The sequence below is a fragment of the Stenella coeruleoalba genome (assembly GCF_951394435.1).
Source record: "Stenella coeruleoalba genome assembly, chromosome: 2".
Taxonomy (NCBI): domain Eukaryota; kingdom Metazoa; phylum Chordata; class Mammalia; order Artiodactyla; family Delphinidae; genus Stenella; species Stenella coeruleoalba.
Window position 1 is genome coordinate 139,807,206 of NC_137147.1, and position 26,146 is coordinate 139,833,351.

Genomic DNA, 26,146 nt, shown 5'->3' on the forward strand with positions numbered 1-26,146 from the left:
GATTTAAAAATCCAATCATGACTGGATTGACTTTGTAATTTATGATCTGTTAGGCTAAAGCTGTGGAATTAATTCAAGAATTATACATTACCAAGTACATAAAGATGTTGGTTTTAAATGTTATTTTTGCATAAGTTTACTTACCGCCATATAAGCATTTGTTCCAACATACGTCTTGGCTATAGAATTCACCAGCTATGAGACAAAACAGTCTGTCAGAACAATATAAAGATAATGTGGAAATAAAATGGGCAATTATTCCTCATTTAACTTACAATCATCATTTCTATAAATCAACTAAAAATTATATAAAAAGGAACAAATTTATCTACAAAGGCATTAAAAATGATTACATCTCTTTTCTTTTGAATGTGATTTCCAACTTAAACAAGCATAGCATTACAGTGTATAGCAGATAACCTTAAACAATTCACTTAAGCAGGATGCTTATCGCTTTAGTACCCCAAACCCGCCTGATTGTACAAAGTCAATTTGAAGTAGAATTTGAACACACTCATTTTTTAGTCAGATGGTCAAGATGTGAATGAAGCCTCATGCATTACTAGAATGAAACGAACACTAAATACGCTGGAGGGATAACAGACTTTGACAACTCATAATACAATGATGACCTTCGCTTTGGTCTTCGTGTTTGGCTGGGAGTAAAGGTGGCTGCAATTCAAATCAACATCACAGCACGCTCATGGGTCACTATCACCAGGGTTCTCAGGGGAGGCCCAAAATGGAAATTAATTAAAATTTGTGCTGCACATTGTAATGGCCCTCCACCATTGTTGCTCCCAATATTAATTTTTATTGTGGGCCAGTTGGGCTCCCCAGGCACAGCTCCCACTCTGCCCTCCCTTTTGTCTGGCCAAAACGCTTTCATATCAAAGCTGCATATCAATGAAGTTTGCTATTCGTAAGTAGTAATTACAATATCAGCAGTTTTTACTGTCATTAAACAATGAACAATCATATTCTGATGAAGGAAACTCGCTCAGAGATTAAAAATGAATAACACAATCCCAGCCAACGAGAAGATGCAGAGTTCTGTTTGTCTGGCAGCTAGGTGATTTTTCAATCCAGAGAGTAGAATGAAAATAGAAAGTGGATGTTACAGAGAAGAAAGATCGGCAGGAAAATGAGACCTACCTGAGTGCTAACTCCAAAATCACACAGCTTGACTTGTCCTCTTGTGTTTACTAGCATATTAGAGGGCTTCACATCTAAAAAGGGACCAGAAAAATCCACGTCACTAGTTCCATATCTACAGTGCTTGTTCTAGAAAAAGCACACATGCACACCATACCATATTGCAGAATTGACATCATCTGTTCAACCTAGAATTCTAACCACAAATTTAACGCAAAGCATTTTACCTGGAGGCAAAATGTAAGGTCCTAAACTCCCTCACTTCGAACCATTTCTGGTTTCTATAGAAGCAAGGGTTTATTTACTTCACGTGAAAGTCAAATAAAATCTTGGCTTCCAACAACAGTAAATACACCCAATATCTTACTCCAGCTTTCAGGAAAAGTAGATAAGAAAATGTAACCTTCCTGCAAAGAATTTGTACAGAAAGGCTTAGTTCTGCTCTCAAAGTGAAACTGCTCCTCCCACCTCAGGAGCAGTAAGGCCAAAGGGAAGCCAGCAAGGAAAAAAATCATTCATATGTTTGCTGGTAACAGGTGATATCTGGTTGAAACAACGAGAACGTGAATGCAGTTCTGCTGTTTCCTGGTTTTACGTGCTACTTCAGATAATCCTCAGAAACTGATCTAAAAGATGTGTAAATGTGTGTGCATGCGTGCACTTATCAGTCTTTGTTTCATTTATCCTCCTCTTCCCTTACATCATTTCGACTGTTGTTAGAGTTAACAAAAGAACTGGCACAGCTTTTGCCAAGGCAGTTCGCTAAATAATGACACAAAGCGTTTCTGTGAAGCATCGTCAGTGACAACAATAGGCCTTTTCAGGAATTCAAGGAGCCCACAAAAACCATCCAAGCAGGATAAGAGCACATCACTTTTGATAGTACAGAAGAGCACCTGCTTCAATGCTTCATCTTCAGTGGCGAAAGTGGTCAAGAACAGACAACTTGTTATATTTAATACAGCATATAACCTTAATTACCCCAAAACTAAAGACTCATAATTTTTATGTAACATCTAAAAAAAATCTGAGTTAATCTCACTCCGTCCCTCCACCCTGCAAAAAGTATCTTACCAAAAGTAGGTACTTAACTCAAACTTCAAGTTCAAACTCAGTAACCAACGATTATTGAACCCTACCTACCATATGACAGGCAACATGACAGGCATTTTCTCATACATGTGCTCATTTGGTGTTGCCTGATGGACACTAGAATGTAAACTCCACGAAGGCAGGGACTTTGTCTCTTTTATTGACTACTATATTCCAGTCCCTGAAGAGTGGCAGGCATACGGTATATGCTTAGTGAGTATTTGTTAATAGATGAGAATAAGTTAATGGAAACCACGAACACACAGTATTATTTTGTTGATGATACTGTTGTGATCAGGGGTTAGCTGTAGACCACGTCTCTGTAGCATGCCCTTTCAGGTAAGACACACTATATACTTCCTTTAAGGGGGCTTTCTCTTTGAATACAGGTCAGTATGCCCAGGCAGGTGTAAGCTTTTTCAACCAACTGGTCTCTGCCTCCAGTTTTCCCCAATTTCAATATAAACCTTATACCACCATCATATTAAATATACTTTCATTCTATCACTTCTCTCCTTGAGGAGGAAGTAAAATATTCCCTGACCTCCCCCGCCAACCCCAGTGTGAACTTCTTAAGAATAGGGTTGTGCTTTCAAATATGCCTCAACAGTTTATACAAAAAATATACATCATAGACAGCCACAGTAGACACTCAATAAATGTGTGCCGAACTGACAGAAATGTTAGGCTCTACAAAGCCTGGTCTTATTTTCCAAACCTAATTCTCATTATAAGCCCTCAACTTTGAATATTTTTCTTTTGGACAATCTTCTCTTTTATATACTGATACCCTTAAACCATTCTTAAGCCATATATCAGATGATAGATAAAGAACAAATATTCTGAGCTCCTGGAAGAAGGAGCTACATGGAAATCACAAGGTATGGTAAAAAGAACAAATTCTTAGCTTTAATCAGACACATATTTGACTTAAGTGGATCAACAGAGAGAGAAAGAATAAAACAACAAAATTTCTAGATTATATTCTAAAAGGCAAGGTGTAAATAAGAACTTTATGCCATTTTCAGCTCTCCAACATCTTTTTTTACTTACATGTAATCCTACTGCATGACTTTGCACATTCACCTTTCAACCTAGCTTTCAGGAATACTTTGTGTATGAAAGCAGTAGACATACAGCCATCCTCAAAACAACCTTGGTATTCCGACTAGACTGTTTTAGTCACTGTCTCAAAAGAAACAAATCCACAACACCCCATTACTAAGCCTTTGTTCATGCTGTGTCCCTGACCCCAAACCACCTGGGTTAAAAAACCCTTCCTTGATATTTTTTGACTGAATCCTGCTCATCCTCCAACTCAAGTACCCCATCTCCCTGTTGCCATACCTACTCAGGCCATCAAAATCGCTGCTTCCTTTGAACTGCTAAAGCATTTACTGTCTGTACCATTTGGAACTGAGCATGTGACATTTTTACTAGTAATTACCACATTTACTGTTACAGGTATCACCAAGTAATAAGTTCACAGGGTAGGAATATGCCTTATACATTTTTGTATGCATCCTGTTGGATGCATATTATCTTTGCTCACTGGTAGATGGCTTTCTAAACAATATACTAAATTTGCTAATATAAGTGTTCCAAACCCAGCAACATCATTTGAACATAAAAGACCCCTTTAAACAAAATCAATGGATTCAGGCTAGAAGACAGAAGACTTGGATTTGTCTTTTGGGCCCTGCCACAAACTTGGCATATGACTTTGGACTAGGCATGTGACATTTTAGTTTTCACCTCTATAGGGAGATAATAAAAGTTACCGTATCAATCTTTAAAAATTGTGGGGATTAGATGAGATAATGAATGTAAAATAGCTTTTAAACTGTCAAACACTCTATAAATATATTATTATTATCCACTGGCAATCAACCAAGCAATGTAAAGTGTTATATTTTGTTATGTTCAGAAAATAATTTCTGTGCTACTGCAATAAATTTAGGCTGTATTTGGGTAAAATACTAGTTAAAAGAAAATAATTTCAAAAGTCCAGTAAGTAGAATGATAAAACCAATTCAATGTTTATGAGGGGGCATATTTGCCAGACTGTATGTACTCATTCACCGACAAGGCCACTGAACTGGTCTATTTTTACACTTGCTCTACTAGAGTCTGTCTTGAACACAGCAGCTAAAGTGCCCTCTTTAAAACCTAAATCAAACCATGTCATTTCTCTGCCTAAAACCTCCAAGGGCCTCCCAACTCAATGCAAAAGGCAGCCCTCATGAAGGTTTCTAAGGCCTTCTCTGAACTGCCCCCCTACTACCTCTGTACTCTCATCCTTCCTACTCCTCTCCCTGCCCACTCTGTTTCATCTCACTGGCCTTCTTGCCAGGCATGCTCCCTGCTTTGTGGTTCCATATAACTGTAATACTCTGCACCCATATATACATGCATGGCCTGCTCCTTTACTTGTTTTTAGGTTTCTGCTCAAATGTTACCCTTTTAAGAGAAGCCTTCCTCAACCACCCACTATGAACAGCAATATCTTCCCACCTCTGATATTCCCTTTCCCTCTTCCCTGTTTCAGTGCTCCTCATAACACTTGGCACCATTGACACCCTATATTTGTACATGTATACATGTCCCTCTCAGTCCTCCCGTTTCGAAGGAAAGCTCCATGAATGCAGAGATGTGATCTGTTGTGTTCACTCCTATATCTAGAATAGTGCCTGGTATGGACTAGAAATGATATCTGTTGAACAAATGTTGGTGAATGAATATTTCCACTAAATAGATGGGCAAACGTGCACCTGGAGAAGCATGAATTTGGCCTGAGAAGGAGCTCCATCTTTTCCCACTCAATGGTATATACTTCAGAATAAATACATTTCACTATTAATGAATACATTTGTGAATGATATTTTTCATTCTGAGAGGATCTATGGGCATTCAAAAACACTCAACAAATATTCACTGACGCCTTAGCATGTGCCAGATATGATAGTAGGTCTGTGGAGAGAAGCATGAGTAAGACCCACCTCTGCCCTTCAGGAGAGTGTAGACCAAGGAACTGCTGGTATATATTTTGACCAAAAATAGTGCACATGAGATTTCAGGATAATAACATTGCTTATGTACAATCTAAATGGAATTTGCTTCCTATAATAAAAACAATGAGAGTTATATAACTAAATAGCTCCCAAGCCTGGCTGTGCATTTAAAAACAAGAACCTTTTTTGGTTATACCTCAGATCTGCTGATTCAGAAACCAATCTAAAACAGTCAGGTCTTCAGGTCAGCACTTAGAAAAGACCAACATAATGGGCTGTTTTTCCCTCTGATTAAACTGCTGGCAAGTTCAGAATATCTGAAGAGAATTTCATCTATTGTTTAACTTTACTTTATAAAATCAGTTTTATTCATTTAAAAAATCAATTTTATTGCAGTCATTTTGAATATACAGTTTAGTGACTTTGACATATACAACCATATACCCACACCACAATCAAGATATGAAACATTTATATCACCCCAAAAGGTTCCCTGTGCCCCTTTACAGTCAACTCCACCCTGACCTCTGGCAACTACTGATTGGCTTCTGTTATTTTTAGATGATTTTTGCCTTTTCTACATATATCATAAACCCCGTAATATGTTGTTATAATTTTTGCTTTAAAAAGTCTGATGATTAGTTTGGATGGTACCTCTCTGTCACTAATATTTAAAATGGATATTTTGCAGACAGTACGCAGCTGGGTCTTTTTTTCGACCAGTTTGACAATTTGTGCTCTTCACTGCAGTATTTAGACCATTCACATTTAACGTAATTAGTGATATGGCTGAGTTGAACTCTACCATCCTGCTATTTGTCCCATCTCTTCTTAGTTCCTTTCTTCTTTCATTGCCTTCTTTTGGACTAGATGGGCTCTTTTTAGCATTCCATTGATCTCTACTATTGATCTCTAAGCCAGAAGTTGGCAAACTTTTTCTGTAAAGGACCAAAGGTGTTGAGAGTCACGTGGTTTTTGTTGTAACTACTCAATTTTGCCACTGTACTGCAGAAGCAATCACAGGCAATGTGGAAATAAATGGCATGGCTGTGTTCCAACAATCTTTGTTTACCAAAACAGGTAATGAGCCAAATTTGACCTGTGGGCTAAAATTTGCCAGCCCATTTGAAGGTTTTTTGTTTTTAACGGCTGTTCTAGGATTTACAATATGTTTCTTTAATGTTTCATTGTCTACTTTCAAATAATATTAGGGTATTTAATTTATAACATAAGAACCTCAGAACACTATGCTTCCATTTTCTTCCCTCCCATCCTCTGTGCTACTGTTATACATCTTTCCTCTACATATGTTATAATTGCCACAATATGGTGTCTTTATTTTTGCTTTAAATAATCATTAAAAAATTTTTTAAAACGTATTTTATTGAAGTATAGTTGATTTACACTGTTAATTTCTCCTGTATGGCAAAATGATTCAGTTATACATATATATATATATATATATATACACACACATTCTTTTTCATATTCTTTTCCATTATGGTTTATCACAGGATATTGAATATAGTTCCCTGTGCTACACAGTAGGACCTTGTTGTTTATCCATTCTATATATAATAGTTGACATCTGCTAATCCCAAACTCCCAATCCATCCCTCCCCTAACCCCCTCCCTCCTCCTTGGAAACCACAAGTCTGTTGGCGAGGGTCAATTCTTAATTTCCACACATTTCTGTCATTCCTGACTCCTGGACATACGCTGGCCTGAGAGCTACAGTGCTCAGAAGGGTATGTGACATCCTTGGGACCCCAGGATGCAATGAAGGACCCTGAGCCCCTTATGAGAGGTAGCATGGCAAGGCTGATGCCGAAGTCAGCACTACATGCCCACAAACCTGTCAACTCCAGCACTTCCCGGGGAATGTGGGGTTGAAAGCAATGGCTTTGGAGCTAGAGCAAGTGTGTCAGCCGTTGTAGTGAGTGAGTCAGTATATGAATGAGGTTTAGATCAGTGCTGAGTGAAAAAATTTTAAAAGGTCTTTTATATATCTACATGTATACACTAACCCTGGTGCTATTTATTCCTTTGTGTGGATCTAACAATCTATCTGGTATCATTTTCCTTCTGTCTAAACAACTTCATTAACACTTTTTATAATGCTGGTCTATTGGTAATAAATTCTCTCTGCTTTGTTTGCCTTAAAAAGTCTTTATTTAGCTGTTATTTTGGAAAAATATATTTACTGGACCTAGAATTCTGGATTTAAAGGTTTTTTGTTTTTCTCAATATTTTAACAATGTCTTCCCGTTATCTTCTGGTTTGCATAGCTTCTGACAAGAAGTCTGCTGTCATTCTTATTTTTGTTCCTCTCTATTTAATGTATTATGTTTGTTCTGAATATTTTAAAGATTTAAAAAATCACTGGCTTTACATTTTTAATTTTGATGTACTTTGGTATGGTTTTGTGTATATCATGGTTAGAGTTTGTTAGGCCTCCTAGATCTCTGGGTTTATGGGTTTCATCAAATTTGGAAAGTTTGGGAGCACTATTTCTTCAAATTACTTTTTGTTCCCTTTTCTTTCTCCTTTCCTTCTGAGACTCCAGTTACATATCTATCCTAGACTTCCTGATACTGTCTCAAAGGTCACTGAGGCTGTGCTCATCTTTTTAGTCTTTTTTTTACAGTAATTTTAGATAATTTCTATATCTCTAACATCAAGATCACAAATCATTTCTTCTGTGGTGTCAAATCTACTGTTAATTCCATCAAGTGAAATTTTTACTTCAGATACTTTATTTTTCATATCTAGAAGTTCGACTTGGTTCTTTTTTCTGTCTTCTCTCTCATCATGCTCATGTTTCCCATTAAATCCTTGAGTATATTTATCATAACTGTTCTAAAGTCCTTGTCTGCCAATGGGAGAGTCCCATTTCTATTGACTGATTGTTCTCCTGCTAATGGTCTTTCATCCATTATCAGAAGAAAAAAATTTTTTTCACATACTGATTTTTATTTAGATGCCATGTATTCTGAATCGTATATTGCTGAGCGAATTTGCTGTAATCCTTTAAAGAGTGCTAAACTTGATACTGGCAGGTAGTTAACTTACTTGAAGATAGCCAGATCATTTTGAGGCTTATTTTGGAACTTTTATTTGTGGAAAGTCAGAGCAATCCCTACTCTAGGGCTAGTTTAGCCCCTCTATTAAAACATGACCCTTCTAAAGTCTCTCCTGAATGCTCCAATGTATCCAAAAAGGTCTCTCTACTCTGGCTGGTTAGAATTTTTAAAATTCCCAATCTTGTGTAAGCTTTGGGAATTGTTTGGCTTACAGAACCCCAGAAATTTTCATTCCCAAACTAGCTTTGTAAGATTTCACCCTACAAAAGCAGAGGTTGATATTCGGCCAAAAATTCAAGGAGAGTCTCACACAGGTTCTTGAGCTCTTTCTTTTTGCACAGTTCCTGCATCTCTAGGACTCTGCTCTGTAAATTTTAGCCATTTTAAAGCCTTCTTGACAGCCAAACTCTGTCTCTTCAGCTCAGTAAGATCTTTGGGCTCTGACTGGTTCCCCTTCCTTATGCTGCAGTCTGGAAATTGTCTCCAGGCTTAAAACGGGTGATCATAGGGCTCCCCTCATCTGTTTCCCTTCTCTTCAGGATCACAGTCCTGCACTGCTTGTTATCTAATATCTGAAAACAGATGTTTCATAAATTTTGTCTAGCTTCCTAGTTGTTTTTGGTGGAGGTTCCACAGCAGCATTTCCTTCCTGGGTAGAAGTGGAACTATCCCTTTATTTTAAAATTCTTGTTTTTTTTGTCCTTTGTTCACTGTTTACACCTCATATTGTAAGCTGCCTCAAATCCTTTTTTGAAATAAATAGGATATAATAATTAAGACTTTATTTAGTTAAACTAAATCTGAATTCATGTGACAGAATTTGAAGCAAATGGAATCCTTTTAAATGTTGGAATGAGGGTAGTTCCTCTGATTTAAGTATCACTTTATTGGAATAAAATACTCCATCTTATACCTGAGTTATCAACAATCCTAGTATATAGCCACCGAACTTATCATTTCCATGTTTTCATTTAAAACATGGAAATTCTATAATTCTCAAGAACAGCTCCAGGAATACTAAAATGATTTTTGTTGCCTTTTTTTTTTTTTTTTTGGTTTGTTTTCAACTTCATTCCAAGCCAGAAACAAGAGGACAGATTAGGCAAGAAAGATTACTTTTAAGGAGACTTATATCTATGCTTATTTTAATGCAATCTCAAGTTATGGAAAACAAACAGCAACTGAGAGCATACAGCTTTTCATTCAGCTCACTTAAAAACATCATAGCCATTCTTCTGTAAGCGAAGCACAGAAAAGATGAGTCATTAAAGTGACTGATTATAAATGGCAATCATCAGGGCAGATGCAAGTCATTTTGGTTTAATCAGGCCATTAATTATTACGGTTTATCAATTAGTTTTATTGAAGGCAAGGGGGCTTAAACGAATAGTAGGGCATTGATTTTAACTGAGACATTTTCTAAAAGAAAATACAAATGAGGTGTGTAGAATCTGAAATTACATACAAGTCCTCTTCATACCAGTAAAAAGAAATAAGCTTCATCTAATGTAAACCATAAGCCTTTAGTGAAAAACCAAAATTAACACTAATCCCTTTGCATTATACATAAAATAACATGTTTTAGTGTTCCCTAATTTCAGGTTTGCTTTGTCCTGGCCAAGAGGTCAATATCATGTTGGAGAAAGTGAAATGAAGGTGCAATGTAAAGTGACCCATTTTTAATATTAGGTATTTCCTATCCTCTTCCATTAAAAAAAAAAATTTAGTCATTTATACAGATAGGATTTTATAGGAGTCAGCATAGATTCCCATTGGCCACATCCTCTCAGAAAAAGCAGAGGTGACACGGAAAGTGCGTGTGTATGCACACACGGGTGCATATCTGTGAAAGAGACAGTGTATGTGTGAGTGTATGATATATAAGATTAAGGGTGATACGTGATCCTCCTACACTGACAAAAGCTGTCATGAAAATCAAATGAGACTGTGTGCTTAGCAGTGCCTGTCAAAGAGACACGGCTCAGTGAATTGCTGAATAAATAAAATAAACGGGAGAAACATTTCCTAAACTTGAATACACTATATATACTGGAAACTATGCTTTGTAGAATCAGTAATGACAATGACGCTTACCTTAGAAAGTCAGGATGTGAATCATTTAATATATTAGACCAGACCCAAATTTCACTATATGAGCTCTACCTGAAGGCAGGCTTCTTCCAGGAAGGCAAGTGCTGTTCACTGAAGAGTTAACAATTATCCAATCACATGTATCTCCTGGCACAATATTTTCCCACTCCTTCAGTGAGATTTCACAGTAAGGTGCGCTTTTTAATGATATGTAATGAATATTTGATTTGTAGCAGTGACAGCCCATGTAGATAATAGGTAGTTATGATGCAGTTCTGTTTAATAATTTGAAGTGCTTAGAAGACTATTAGAAAAATATTAGGAAGTTGGAAAAAGGGAAGAACATAGAAATGGGATTACAGTGTCATGCAGAAGATAATGATAGGTGGTTTCTATAGGAGACTGTAACTAAATAAAAATCAACCCCTAAGTGTCTTTAAAAATTAAACGTAAACTTACCATACAAACCTTGTGGTCACTTTCCTATTTCAACTTTAATAAAATATGAAATATCAGTTAATTACTGATACTAAACATATACTATGTATCAATGGTTAATGGCTATTTCTTCTCAAAACGGACGTGTACTAGATGACTTGATTCACTGTGATTACAAATATCTAAAGATACATACCAAACCCAGGTATCTACTCAAGAGACATGAAAATACAGAACCAAATAAAGACTTGTGTATGAAAGTAGCATTAATCTTTTTTTTAACATTTTATTAGAGTATAACTGCTTTACAAAGGTGTGTTAGTCTCTGCTTTATAACAAAGTGAGTCAGTTATACATATACATATGTTCCCATATCTCTTCCCTCTTGCGTCTCCCTCCCTCCCACCCTCCCTATCCCACCCCTATAAGTGGTCACAAACCACCCAGCTGATCTCCCTGTGCTATGCGGCTGCTTCCCACTAGCTATCTATTTTACATTTGGTAGTGTATATATGTCCATGCCACTCTCTCACTTTGTCACAGCTTACCCTTCGCCCTCCCCATAACCTGAAGTCCATGCTTTAGTAGGTCTGTGTCTTTATTCCCGTCTTACCCCTAGGTTCTTCATGACCTTTTTTTTTTTTATCTTAGACTCCATATATATATGTTAGCATACGGTATCTGTTTTGCCCTTCTGACTTACTTCACTCTGTATGACAAACTCTAGGTCCATCAACCTCACTACAAATAACTCAATTTCGTTGCTTTTGATGGCTGAGTAATATTCCATTGTATATATGTGCCACATTTTCTTTATATATTCATCTGTTGATGGACACTTAGGTTGCTTCCATCTCCTGGCTATATTGTAAACAGAAGTGCAATGAACATTTTGGTACGTGACTCTTTTTGAATTATGGTTTTCTCAGGGTGTATGCCCAGTAGTGGGATTGCTGGGTCGTATGGTAGTTCTATTTGTAGTTTTTTAAGGAGCCTCCATACTGTTCTCCATAGTGGCTGAACCAATTCACATTCCCACCAGCAGTGCAAGAGTGTTCCCTTTTCTCCACACCCTCTCCAGCATTTACGGTTTCTAGATTTTTGGATGATGGCCATTCTGACCAGTGTGAGATGATATCTCATTGTAGTTTTGATTGGCATTTCTCTAATGATTAATTTACATTTCTCTAATGTTGAGCATTCTTTCATGTGTTTGTTGGCAGTCTGTATATCTTCTTTGGAGGAATGTCTATATCGGTCTTCTGCCCATTTTCGGATTGCGTTGCTTATTTTTTAGTTATTGAGCTGCATGAGCTGCTTGTAAATTATGGTGATTAATCCTTTGTCAGTTGCTTCATTTGCAAATATTTTCTCCCATTCTGAGGGTTGCCTTTTGGTCTTGTTTATGGTTTCCTTTGCTGTGCAAAAGCTTTTAAGTTTCATTAGGTCCATTTGTTTGTTTTTATTTCCATTTCTCGAGGAGGTGGGTCAAAAAGGAGCTTGCTGTGATTTATGTCATGGAGTGTTCTTCCTATGTTTTCCTCTAACAGTTTCATAGTGTCTGGCCTTACATTTAGGTCTTTAATCCATTTTGAGCTTATTTTTCTGTATGGTGTTAGGGAGTGTTCTAATTTCATACTTTTATATGTACCTGTCCAGTTTTCCCAACACCACTTATTGAGAAGGCTGTTTTTTCTCCACTGTATATTCTTGCCTCCTTTATCAAAGATAAGGTGACCATATGTGCATGGGTTTACCTCTGGGCTTTCTGTCCTGTTCCATTGACCTATATTTGTTTTTTGCCAGTACCATACTATCTTGATTACTGTAGTTTTGTAGTACAGTCTGAAGTCATGGAGCCTGATTCCTCCAGCTCCATTATTTGTTCTCTCAAGATTTCTTTGGTTATTCGGGATCTTTTGTGTTTCCATACAAATTGTGAAATTTTTTGTTCTAGTTCTGTGAAAAATGCCAGTGGTAGTTTGATAGGGATTGCACTGAATCTGTAGATGGCTTTGGGTACTAGAGTCATTTTCACAATGTTGATTCTTCCAATCCAAGAACATGGTATATCTCTCCATCTCTTTGTATCACCTTTAATTTCTTTCATCAGTGTCTTATAATTTTCTGCATACAGGTCTTTTGTCTCCTTAGGTAGGTTTATTCCTAGATATTTTATTCTCTTTGTTGCAATGGTAAATGCGAGTGTTTTCTTAATTTCACTTTCAGATTTTTCATCATTAGTGTATAAGAATGCCAGAGATTTCTCTGCATTAATTTTGTATCCTGCTACTTGACCAAATTCATTGATGAGCTCTAGTAGTTTTCTGGTCGCATCTTTAGGATTCTCTATGTATAGTATCATGTCATCTGCAAACAGTGACAGCTTTACTTCTTCTTTTGCAATTTGGATTCCTTTCATTTCTTTTTCTTCTCTGATTGCTGTGGCTAAAACTTCCAAAACTATGTTGAATAAGAGTGGTGAGAGTGGGCAACCTTGTCTTGTTCCTGATCTTAGTGGAAATGGTTTCAGTTTTTCACCATTGAGGACGATGTTGGCTGTGGGTTTGTCATATATGGCCTTTATTATGTTGAGGAAGGTTCCCTCTACGTCTACTTTCTGCAGGGTTTTTATCATAAATGAATGAATTTTGTCGAAAGCTTTCTCTGCATCTATTGAGATGATCACATGGTTTTTCTCCTTCAATTTGTTAATATGGTGTATCACGTTGAATGATTAGCGTGTATTGAAGAATCCTTGCATTCCTGGAATAAACCCCACTTGATCATGATGTATCATCCTTTTAATGTGCAGTTGGATTCGGTTTGCTAATATTTTGTTAAGGATTTTTGCATCTATGTTCATCAGTGATATTGGCCTGTAGTTTTCTTTCTTTGTGACATCCTTGTCTGGTTTTGGTGTCAGGGTGATGGTGGCCTCGAAGAAAGAGTTTGGGAGTGTTCCTCCCTCTGCTATATTTTGGAAGAGTTTGAGAAGGATAGGTGTTAGCTCTTCTCTAAATGTTTGATAGAATTCGCCTGTGAAGCCATCTGGTCCTGGGCTTTTGTTTGTTGGAAGATTTTGTTGTTGTTGTTGTTGGAAGATTTTTAATCACAGTTTCAATTTCAGTGTTTGTGATTGGTCTGTTCATATTTTCTATTTCTTCCTGGTTCAGTATTGGCAGGTTGTGCATTTCTAAGAATTTGTCCATTTCTTCCAGGTTGTCCATTTTATTGGCATAGAGTTGCTTGTAGTAATCTCTCATGATCCTTTGTATTTCTAGTGTCAGTTGTTACTTCTCCTTTTTCATGTCTAATTCTCTTCATTTGAGTCTTCTCCCTTTTTTTCTTGATGAGTCTGGCTAATGGTTTATCAATTTTGTTTATCTTCTCAAAGAACCAGCTTTTAGTTTTATTGATTTTTGCTATTCTTTCCTTCATTTCTTTTGCATTTATTTCTGATATGATCTTTATGATTTCTTTCCTTCTGGTAGCTTTGGGGTTTTTTTGTTCTTCTTTCTCTAATTGCTTTAGGTGCAAGGTTAGGTTGTTTATTTGAGATGTTTCCTGTTTCTTAAGGTAGGATTGTATTGCTGTAAACTTCCCTCTTAGTACTGCTTTTGCTGCTTCTCATAGGTTTTGTGTCGTGTCTCCATTGTCATTTGTTTCTAGATAGTTTTTGATGTCCTCTTTGACTTCTTCAGTGACCACTTCATTATTAAGTAATGTACTGTTTAGCCTCCATGTGTTTGTAATTTTTACAGATCTTTTCCTGTAACTGATATCTAGTCTCATAGCATTGTGGTCGTAAAAGATACTTGATATGATTTCAATTTTTTAAAATTTACCAAGGCTAGATTTGTGACCCAAGATATGTTCTATCCTGGAAATGTTCCATGAGCACTTGAGCAAAATGTGTATTCTGTTGTTTTTGGATGGAATGTCCTATAAATATCAATTAAGTCCATCTTGTTTAATGTATCATTTAAAGCTTGTGTTTCCTTATTTATTTTCATTTTGGATGATCTGTCTATTAGTGAAAGTGGGGTGTTAAAGTCCCCTGCTATGATTCTGTTACTGTTGATTTCCCCTTTTATGGTTGTTAGTATTTGCCTTATGTATTGAAGTGCTCCTATGTTGGGTGCATAAATATTTACAATTGTTATAATTTCTTCTTGGATTGATCCCTTGATCATTATGTAGTGTCCTTCTTTGTCTCTTGTAATAGTCTTTAAAGTCTATTTTGTCTGATATGAGAATTGCTACTCCAGCTTTCTTCTGATTTCCATTTGCATGGAATATCTTTTTCCATCCCCTCACTTTCAGTCTGTATGTGTCTCTAGGTCTGAAGTGGGTCTACTGTAGACAGCATATATACGGGTCTTGTTTTTGTATCCGTTTAGCCAGTCTGTGTCTTTTGTGGGAGCATTTAAGCCATTTACATTTAAGGTAATTATCGATATGTATGTTCCTATTCCCATTTTCTTAATTGTTTTGGGTTTGTTATTGTAGGTCTTTTCCTTCTCTTGTGTTTCTTGCCTACAGAGGTTCCTTTAGCATTTGTTGTAAAGCTGGTTTGGTGGTGCTGAACTCTCAGCTTTTGCTTGTCTGTAAAGGTTTTAATTTCTTCATCAAATCTCAATGAGATCCTTGCTGGGTACAGTAATCTTGGTTGTCGGTTCTTTTCCTTCATAACTTTAAACATGTCCTGCCACTCCCTTCTGGCTTGCAGTTTCTGCTGAAAGATCAGCTGTTAACCTTATGGGGATTCCCTTCTGAGTTATTTGCTGTTTTTCCCTTGCTGCTTTTAATATGTTTCCTTTCTATTTAATTTTTGATAGTTTGATTAATATGTGTCTTGGCGTGTTTCTCCTTGGATTTATCCTGTATGGGACTCTCTGCGCTTCCCAGACTTAATTAACTATTTTCTTTCCCATATTAGGAAGTTTTCAACTATAATCTCTTCAAATATTTTTCAGGCCCTTTCTTTTTCTCTTCTTCTGGGACCCCTATAATTTGAATGTTGGTGCGTTTAATGTTGTCCCAGAGGTCTCTGAGACTGTCCTCAGTTCTTTTCATTCTTTTTTTTTTATTCTGCTCTACAGTAGTTATTTCCACTATTTTATCTTCCAGGGCACTTATCCGTTCTTCTGTCTCAGTTATTCTGCTATTGATCCCTTCTAGAGTATTTTTACTTTCATTTATTGTGTTGTTCATCATTGCTTGTTTCCTCTTTAGTTCTTCTAGGTCCTTGTTAAATGTTTCTTGCATTTTCTCTATTCTATTTCCAAGATTTTGTATCATCTTTACTGTCATTACTCTGAATTCTTTTTCAGGTAGACTGCCTATTTCCTCTTCATTTGTTAGGTCTGGTGAGTTTTTACCTTGCTCCTTCATCTGCTGTGTGTTTTTCTGTCTTTTCATTTTGCTTATCTTACTGTGTTTGGGCTCTCCTTTTTGCAGGCTGCAGGTTCGTAGTTCCCATTGTTTTTGGTGTCTGTCCCCAGTGGCTAAGGTTGGTTCAGTGGGTTGTGTAGGCTTCCTGGTGGAGGGGACTACTGCCTGTGTTCTGGTGGACGAGGCTGGACTGTGACATTCTGGTGGGCAGGTCCACGTCTGGTGGTGTGTTTTTGGGTGTCTGTGGCCTTATTATGATTTTAGGCAGCCTCCCTGCTAATGAATGGGGCTGTGTTCCTGTGCTGCTTGCTGTTTGGCATACGGTGTCCAGCACTGTAGCTTGTTGTTCGTTGAGTGAAGCTGGGTCTTGGTGTTGAAGACAGAGATCTCTGGGAGATTTTTGCCGTTTGATATTATGTGGAGCTGGGAGGTCTCTTGTGGACCAGTGTCCTAAGTTGGCTCTCCTACCTCAGTGGCACAGCCCTGACACCTGGCTGGAGCACCAAGAGCCTGTCCTCCACACAGCTCAGAATAAAAGGGAGAAAAAATAGAAAGGAAGGGAGGCAGGGAGGGAGGGAGGGAGGGAGGAAGGAAAGAAGGAAGAGGATAAAATAAAATAAAGTAAGATAAAATAAAGTAATTAAAATAAAAAAATTAATTTTTAAGAAAAAAAAATTTTTAAGTAAAAAAAGAAAGAAAAAAATACAGACAGACAGAACCCTAGGATAAATAGTGAAAGCAAAGCTATACAGAGAAAATCTCACACAGAAGCATACACATACACACTCACAAAAAGAGGAAAAGGGGAGAAAATAATATATCTTGCTCCCAAAGTCCACCTCCTCAATTTGGGATGATTCATTGTCTATTCAGGTATTCCACAGATGCAGGGTACATCAAATTGATTGTGGAGATTTAATCCGCTGCTTCTGAGGCTGCTGGGAGAGATCTCCCTTTCTCTTCTTTGTTCTCGCAGCTCCCAGGGGCTCAGCTTTGGATTTGGCTCCACCTCTGTGTGTAGGTCGCCGGAGGGCATCTGTTCTTCGCTCAGACAGGACAGGGTTAAAGGGGCAGCTGATTTGGCGGCTCTGGCTCATTCAGGGCGGGGGTAGGGAGGGGTACAGATGCGGGGTGAGCCTGCGGTGGCAGAGGCCTGCGTGATGTTGTGGCAGCCTGAGGCACGCCGTGTGTCCACCCAGGGAAATTGTCCCTGGGTTATGGGACCCTGGCAGTGGCGGGCTGCAGAGGCTCCCAGGAGGGGAGGTGTGGAGAGTGACCTGTGCTCGCACACAGGCTTCTTGGTGGCAGCAGGAGCAGCCTTAGCGTCTCATGCCCGTCTCTGGGGTCCGTGCTCATAGCTGCGGCTTGCGCCCATTTCTAGAGCTCCTTTAAGCAGCGCTCTTAATCCCCTCTCCTCACGCACAAGGAAACAAAGAGGCAAGAAAAAGTCTCTTGCCTCTTCGGCAGGTCCAGACATTTCCCTGACTTCCTCCTGGCTAGCCGTGGCGCACCAACCCCTTCAGGCTGTGTTCACGCCGCCAACCCAAGTCCTCTCCCTGCATCCGACCGAAGCCCGAGCCTCAGCTCCCAGCCCCTCCCACCCAGGCGGGTGAGCAGACAAGCCTCTCGGGCTGGTGAGTGCCGGTCGGCAGCGATCCTCTGTGTGGGAATCTCTCCGCTTTCCCCCCACACCCCTGTTGCTGCACTCTCCTCCGCGGCTCCGAAGCTTTCCCCCTCCGCCACCCGCAGTCTCTGCCCACAAAGGGGCTTCCTAGTGGGTGGAAACCTTTCCTCCTTCACAGCTCCCTCACACTGGTGCAGGTCCCGTCCCTATTCTTTTGTCTCTGTTTTTTCTTTTTTCTTTTGCCCTACCCAGGTAGGTGGGGAGTTTCTTGCCTTTTGGGAGGTTTGATGTCTTCTGCCAGCGTTCAGTGGGTGTTCTATAGGAGCAGTTCCACGTGTAGATGTATTTCTGATGTATCTGTGGGGAGGAAGGTGATCTCCGCGTCTTACTCTTCCACCATTTTCTCAAATCTCCAGCATTATTCTTAACAGCCCCAAACTGGATAAATACAAATATCCCTCTACTAGTAAATGGATAAAGAAAATGTGATATATCCATTCAATGGAATATTATTCAGCAATAAAAGGAAATAGAAAAACTGTAGTAAGAAACAAAGAAGTCTTACATGTTGATACAGGGGTCAATCCAACAAGAAGATATAATATTTATAAATATTTATGTATCCAACATAGGAGCCCCTATATATATACACCAGATGTTAACAGACCAAAAAAGGGAGAAATAAACAGCAATACAATAACAGTAGGGGACTTTAAATGACATGTTAGATCTGATGAACTTAACAAATATCCAACCAAAAGCAACAGAATACACATTCTTCTCAAGTGCACAATGAACATTCTCCAGGAGAGATCATATGTTAGTCCACAAAACAAATCTTAACAAATTTAAGAAGATTAAGACAATAACAAGCATATTTTCATACCACAATGGTATGAAAATAGAAATCAATGACAAGAAGGAAACTGGAAAATTAGTGGAGACTAAACAACATGCTATTCAACAAACAATGGGTCAATAAAGAAACCAAAAGTGGAATAAAAAAATCTTGAGACAAAGAAAAATGGAAACACAACATACCAAACCTGCAGAAAAGCAGCTTTAAGAGGCAAGGATTAACAATGATAAATGCCTACTTCTAGAAACAATAAAAGTCTCAAATAAACAACCTAACTTTACACCTCAAAGAACTAGAAGAAGAACAAACAAAGCCCAAAGTTAAAAGAAGGAAGCAAACAACAAAGATCAGAGCAGAAATAAATGAAATAGAGACTAAAGAGACAATAGAAGAAATCAATGAAATAAAAAGTTGGTTCTTCGAAAGATAAACCAAATTGACAAATCTTTAGCTAGACTCACCAAGAATAAAAGAGAGTGGGTCACAAAATCAGAAATGACAGAGGAGAGATACCTTCAAGACCGCAGAGAAGTAAGATGTGGAGATCACCTTCCTCCCCACAAATACATCAGAAATACATCTACATGTGGAACTACTCCTACAGAACACCTACTGAATGCTGGCAGAAGACCTCAGACTTCCCAAAAGGCAAGAAACTCCCCACGTACCTGGGTAGGGCAAAAGAAAAAATAGAGACAAAAGAATAGGGACTGGACCTGCACCTTGGGGAGGCAGCTATGAAGGAGGAAAAGTTTCCACACACTAGGAAGCCCCTTGACTGCTGGAGATGGGGGGGTGGGAGGAGGGGAAGCTTTGGAGCTATGGAGAAGAGCGCAGCAATAGGAGTGCAGAGGGCAAAGCAGAGAGATTCCCGCACAGAGGATCACTGCCGACCAGCCCTCACCAGCCTGAGACACTTGTCTGCTCACTCGCCATGATGGGTGGGGGTTGGGTGTTGAGGCTCCAGTTTCGGAGGTCAGACCTCAGGGAGAAGACTGGGGTTGCCTGCATGAACACAGCCTGAAGGGGGCTAGTGCACCACAGGTAGCTGGGAGGGAGTCCAGGAAAAAGTCTAGAACTGCCTAAGAGGCAAGAGACCATTGTTTTGGGGTGCACGAGGAGAGGGGATTTAGAGCACCACCTAAACAAGCTCCAGAGACGGGCGCGAGCCACGGCTATCAGCGCGGACCTCAGAGACAGGCATGAGACGCTAAGGCTGCTGCTGCAGCCACCAAGAAGCCTGTGAGCAAGCACAGGTCACTATCCACACCACCCCTCCCGGGAGCCAGTGCAGCCCGCCACTGCCAGGGTCCCATGATACAGGGACAACTTTCCCGGGAGAACGCACGGCACGTCTCACACTGTTGCAATGTCATGCTGGCCTCTGCCACCACAGGCTCGCCCCACATCCTGTAACCCTCCCTCCTCCTGGCCTGAATGAGCCAGAGACCCCTAATCAGCTGCTCCTTTAACCCCATCCTGCCTGGGAGGGAAAAGACACCCTCAGGCGACCTACACGCAGAGGCGGGGCCAATTCCAAAGCTGAACCCCGGGAGCTAAGCAAAGAAAGAAGAGAAAGGGAAATTTCTCCGTGCAGCCTCAGGAGCAGCGATTAAATTTCCACAATCAACCTGATGTACCCTGCATCGGTGGAATACCTGAATAGACAACGAATCATCCCAAAATTGAGGCCGTGGACTTTGGAAGCAACTGTAGATTTGGGGTTTGCTATGTGACGGACTGGTTTCTGGTTTTATATTTATCGTAGTTTAGTATTTAGACTTTACTATCATTGGTAGATTTGTTTACTGATTTGGTTGCTCTCTTCCTTTTTTTTTTTTTACATAGATATATATATATTTTTTCCTTTTTCTCTTTTTGTGAGTGTGTATTTGTATGCTTCTTTGTGTGATTTTGTCTGTATAGCTTTGCTTTTACCATTTGTCCTAGGGTTCTGTCTCTCCATTTTGTTGTTGTTGCTGTTGTTGTTTTACTTTTTGTTTTCAGCATAGTTTTTATAGCTTGTTATCAGTGGTGGATTTGCTTTTGGGTTTGGCTGGTCTCTTCTTTCTTTCTTTTTTTAATTACTTTTAAGTTTTTTTATTTTTAATAATTAAAAATATTTTATTCTAATAACTTATTTTATTTTATTTTTTTCTTTCCTTCTTTCTCTTTTTCTCCCTTTTCTTCTGAGCCATGTGGCTGACAGGGTCTTGGTGCTCCGGCCGGGTGTCAGGCCTGTGTCTCTGAGGTGGGAAAGCTGAGTTCAGGACACTGGTCCACAAGAGACTTCCCAGCTCCACGTAATATCAAATGGCAAAAGCTCTCCCAGAGATCTCCATCTCAATGCTAAGACCCAGCTCCACTCAATGACCAGCAAGCTACAGTGCTGGACACGCTATGCCAAACGACTATAAAGATAGGAACACAACCCCACCCGTTAGAAGAGAGGCTGCCTAATATCATAATAAGGCCACAGACACCCCAAAACACACCACTGGATGCAGTCCTGCCCACCAGAAAGACAAGTTCCAGCCTCATCCACCAGAACACAGGCAAGAGTCCCCTCCACCAGGAAGCCTACATAACCCACTGAACCAACCTTAGCCACTGGGGACAGACACCAAAAACAACAGGAACTACAAACCTGCAGCCTGTGAAAAGCAGACCCCAAACACAGTAAGTTAAGCAAAATGAGAAGAAACACAGCAGATGAAGGAGCAAGATAAAAACCCACCAGACCTAACAAATGAAGAGGAAATAGGCAGTCTACCTGAAAAAGAATTCAGAGTAATGACAGTAAAGATGATACAAAATCTTGGAAATAGAATGGAGAAAATAAAAGAAACGTTTAACAAGGACTTAGAAGAACTAAAGAGCAAGCAAACAGTGAGGAATAACACAGTAAGTGAAATTTAAAATTCTCTAGAAGGAATCAATAGCAGAATAACTGAAGCAGAAGAACGGATAAGTGCCCTGGAAGATAAAATAGTGGAAATAACTACCGCAGAGAAGAATGAAGAAAAAAGAAAGAAAAGAACTGAGGACAGTCTTAGAGACCTCTGGGACATTAAACACACAAACATTTGAATTATAGGGGTCCCAGAAGGAGAAGAGAAAAAGAAAGGTACTGAGAAAATATTTGAAGAGATTATAGTTGAAAAATTCCCTAATATGGGAAAGGAAAAAATGAATCAAGTCCAGGAAGCACAGAGAGTCCCATACAGGATAAATCCAAGGCGAAACACGCCAAGACACATATTAATCAAACTATAAAAAATAAATACAAAGAAAACATATTAAAAGCAGCAAGGGAAAAACAAAAAATAACATACAAGGGAATCCCCATAAGGTTAACAGCTGATCTTTCAGCAGAAACTCTGCAAGCCAGAAGGTAGTGGCAGGACATATTTAAAGTGATGAAAGGGAAAAACCTACAACTGAGATTACTCTACCCAGCAAGATCTCATTCAGATTTGATGGAGAAATTAAAACCATTATAGACAAGCAAAAGCTAAGAGAATTCAGCACCACCAAACCATCTTTACAACAAATGCTAAATAAACTACTCTAGGCAGGAAACACAAGAGAAGGAAAAGACCTACAATAATGAAAGCAAACAATTAAGAAAATGCTAATAGGAACATACATATCGATAATTACCTTAAATGTAAATGGATTAAATGCTCCAACCAAAAGACATAGACTGGCTGAATGGATACAAAAACAAGACCCGTATGTATGCTGTCTACAAGAGACCCACTTCAGACCTAGGGACACATACAGACTGAAAGTGAGGGGTTGGAAAAAGATATTCCATGCAAATTGAAATCAAAAGAATGCTGGAGTAGCAATTCTCGTATCAGACAAAATAGACTTTAAAATAAAGACTATTACAAGAGACAAAGAAGGACACTACATAATGATCAAGGGAGCAATCCAAGAAGAAGATATAACAATTGTAAATATTTATGCACCCAACATAGGAGCACTTCAATACATAAGGCAAATACTAACAGCCATAAAAGGGGAAATCGAGAGTAACACAACCATAGTAGGGGACTTTAACACCCCACTTTCACTAATGGACAGATCATCCAAAATGAAAATAAATAAGGAAACACAAGCTTTAAATGATACATTAAACAAGATGGACTTAATTGATATTTATAGGACATTCCATCCAAAAACAACAGAATACACATTTTTCTCAAGTGCTCATGGAACAATCTCCAGGATAGATCATATCTTGGGTCACAAATCAAGCCTTGGTAAATTTAAGAAAACTGAAATCATATCAAGTATCTTTTCCAACCACAACGCTATGAGACTATATATCAATTACAGGTAAAAATCTGTAAAAAATACAAACACATGGAGGTTAAACAATACACTACTTAATAATGAAGAGATCATTGAAGAAATCAAAGAGGAAATCAAAAAAATACCTAGAAACAAATGACATTGAAAACATGACAACCCAAAACCTATGGGATGCAGAAAAGCAGTTCTAAGAGGGAAATGTATAGCAATACAACCCTATGCCAAAAACCAAGAAACACCTCAAATAAGCAACCTATCCTTACACCTAATGCAATTACTGAAAGAAGAACAAAAGAACCCCAGAGTTAGCAGACGGAAAGAAATCATAAAGATCAGATCAGAAATAAATGAAAAAGAAATGAAGGAAACGATAGCAAAGAGCAATAAAACTAAAAGCTGGTTCTTTAAGAAGATAAACAAAATTGATAAACCATTAGCCAGACTCATCAAGAAAAAAAGGGAGAAGACTCAAATCAAGAGAATTAGACATGAAAAAGGAGAAGTAACAACTGACACTGCAGAAATACAAAGGTTCAAGAGAGATTACTACAACCAACTACGTGCCAATAAAATGGAAAACAAATTTCTAAATTCCTAGAAAAGCACAACCTTCTGAGGCTGAACTAGTAAGAAACAGAAAACATAAACAGACCAATCACAAGCACTGAAATTGAGACTGTGATTAAAAATCTTCCAACAAACAGAGCCCAGGACCATGCGGCTTCACAGGCGAATTCTATCAAACATTTAGAGAAGAGCAAGGAACACTCCTAAACTCATTCTACAAGGCCACCATCACCCTGATACCAAAACAGGACAAAGATGTCACAAACAAAGAAAACTACGGGCCAGTATCACTGATGAACACAGATGCAAAAATCCTCAACAAAATACTAGCAAACAGCTTCCAACAGCACATTAAAAGGATGATACACCATGATCAAATGGGGTTTATTTCAGGAATGAAAGGATTCTTCAATATACGCAAATCAATTAATGTTACACACCATATTAACAAACTGAAGGAGAAAAACCATATGATCATCTCAATAGATGCAGAAAAACCTTTTGACTAAATTCAGCCCCCATTTATGGTAAAAACTCTCCAGAAAATAGGCATAGAGGGAATGTACCTCAACATAATAAAGGTCATATATAACAAACCCACAGCCAACATCTTTCACAATGGTGAAAATGTGAAACCATTTCCTCTAAGATCAGGAACAAGACAATGTTGCCCACTCTCACCACTCTTATTCAACATAGTTTTGGAAGTTTTAGCCACAGAAATCAGAGAAGAAAAAGAAATAAAAGGAATCCAAATTGCAAAAGAAGAAGTAAAGCTGTCACTGTTTGCAGATGACATGATACTATACATAGAGAATCCTAAAGATGCTACCAGAAAACTACTAAAGCTAATCAATGAGTTTGGTAAAGTAGCAGGATACAAAATTAATGCAGAGAAATCTCTTGCTTTCCCATACACTAATGATGAAAAATCTGAAAGTGAAATTAAGAAAACACTCCTATTTACCATATCAACAAAAAGAATAAAATATCTAGGAATAAACCTACCTAAGGAGACAAAAGACCTGTATGCAGAAAATTATAAGACACTGATGAAAGAAATTAAAGATGATACAAAGAGATGGAGAGATATACCATGTTCTTGGATTGGAAGAATCAACATTGTGAAAATGACTCTAGTACCCAAAGCCATCTACAGATTCAGTGCAATCCCTATCAAACTACCACTGGCATTTTTCACAGAACTAGAACAAAAAATTTCACAATTTGTATGGAAACACAAAAGACCCCGAATAGCCAAAGCAATCTTGAGAAAGAAAAACGGAGTTGGAGGCAGACTATACTATAGTCCAGACTATACAGCTGGACTTCAGACTATACTATAAAGCTACAGTAATCAAGACAGTATGGTACTGGCACAAAAGCAGAAATATAGATCAATGGAACAGGATAGAAAGCCCAGAGATAAACCCATGCACATATGGCAACCTCATTTTTGAGAAAGGAGGGAAGAAGATACAATGGAGAAAAAGTCAGCGTCCTCAGTACGTGGTACTGGGAAAACTGCACAGCTACATGTAAAAGAATGAAATTAGAACACTCCCTAACACCATACACAAAACGAAACTCAACATAGATTAAACACCTAAATGTAAGGCCAGACACTATAAACTCGTAGAGGAAAACATAGGCAGAACACTCTATGACATAAATCACAGCAAGATCCTTTTTGACCCACCTCCTAGAGAAATGGAAACAAAAATAAACAAATGGCACCTAATGAAACTTAAAAGCTTTTGCACAGCAAAGGAAACCATAAACAAGACCAAAAGACAACCCTCAGAATGGGAGAAAATATTTGCAAATGAAGCAACTGACAAAGGATTAATCTCCAAAATTTACAAGCAGCTCATGCAGCTCAATAACAAAAAAACAAACAACCCAATCCAAAAATGGGCAGAAGACCAAAACAGACATTTCTCCAAAGAAGATATACAGACTGCCAACAAACACATGAAAGAATGCTCAACATTATTAATCATTAGAGAAATGCAAATCAAAACTACAATGAGATATCATCTCACCAGTCAGAATGGCCATCATCCAAAAATCTAGAAATAATAAATGCTGGAGAGGGTGTGGAGAAAAGGGAACACTCTTGCACTGTTGGTGGGAATGTAAATTGATACAGCCACTATGGAGAACAGTATGGAGGTTCCTTAAAAAACTACAAATAGAACTACCATACGACCCAGCAATCCCACTACTGGGCATATACCCTAAGAAAACCATAATTCAAATAGAGTCATGTACCAAAATGTTCATTGCAGCTCTATTTACAATAGCCAGGACATGGAAGCAACATAAGTGTCCATCAACAGATGAATGGATAAAGAATATGTGGCACATACATACAGTGGAATATTACTCGGCCAGAAAAAGAAACGAAATTGAGTTATTTGTAGTGAGGTGGATGGACCTAGAGTCTGTCATACAGAGTGAAGTAAGTCAGAAAGGCAAAACAAGTACCGTATGGTAACACATA

General features: G+C 38.5%; 1 protein-coding gene across 3 annotated transcripts in view; it reads right to left on the reverse strand.

Moving 5' to 3' along the window:
• The window catches only part of MAP2K5 (mitogen-activated protein kinase kinase 5), a 262,237-nt gene that overhangs the window by 107,890 nt on the left and 128,201 nt on the right, over positions 1 to 26,146 (reverse strand). For all 3 annotated transcript variants that reach the window (XM_079913743.1, XM_079913742.1, XM_079913744.1), the window contains exons 14-15: positions 1,156 to 1,229; positions 145 to 195 (exon numbers count right to left, since the gene is read on the reverse strand). In XM_079913743.1, coding sequence (XP_079769869.1) covers positions 145 to 195; positions 1,156 to 1,229 — 125 coding nt within the window. The remainder of the gene's footprint in view (positions 1 to 144; positions 196 to 1,155; positions 1,230 to 26,146) is intronic.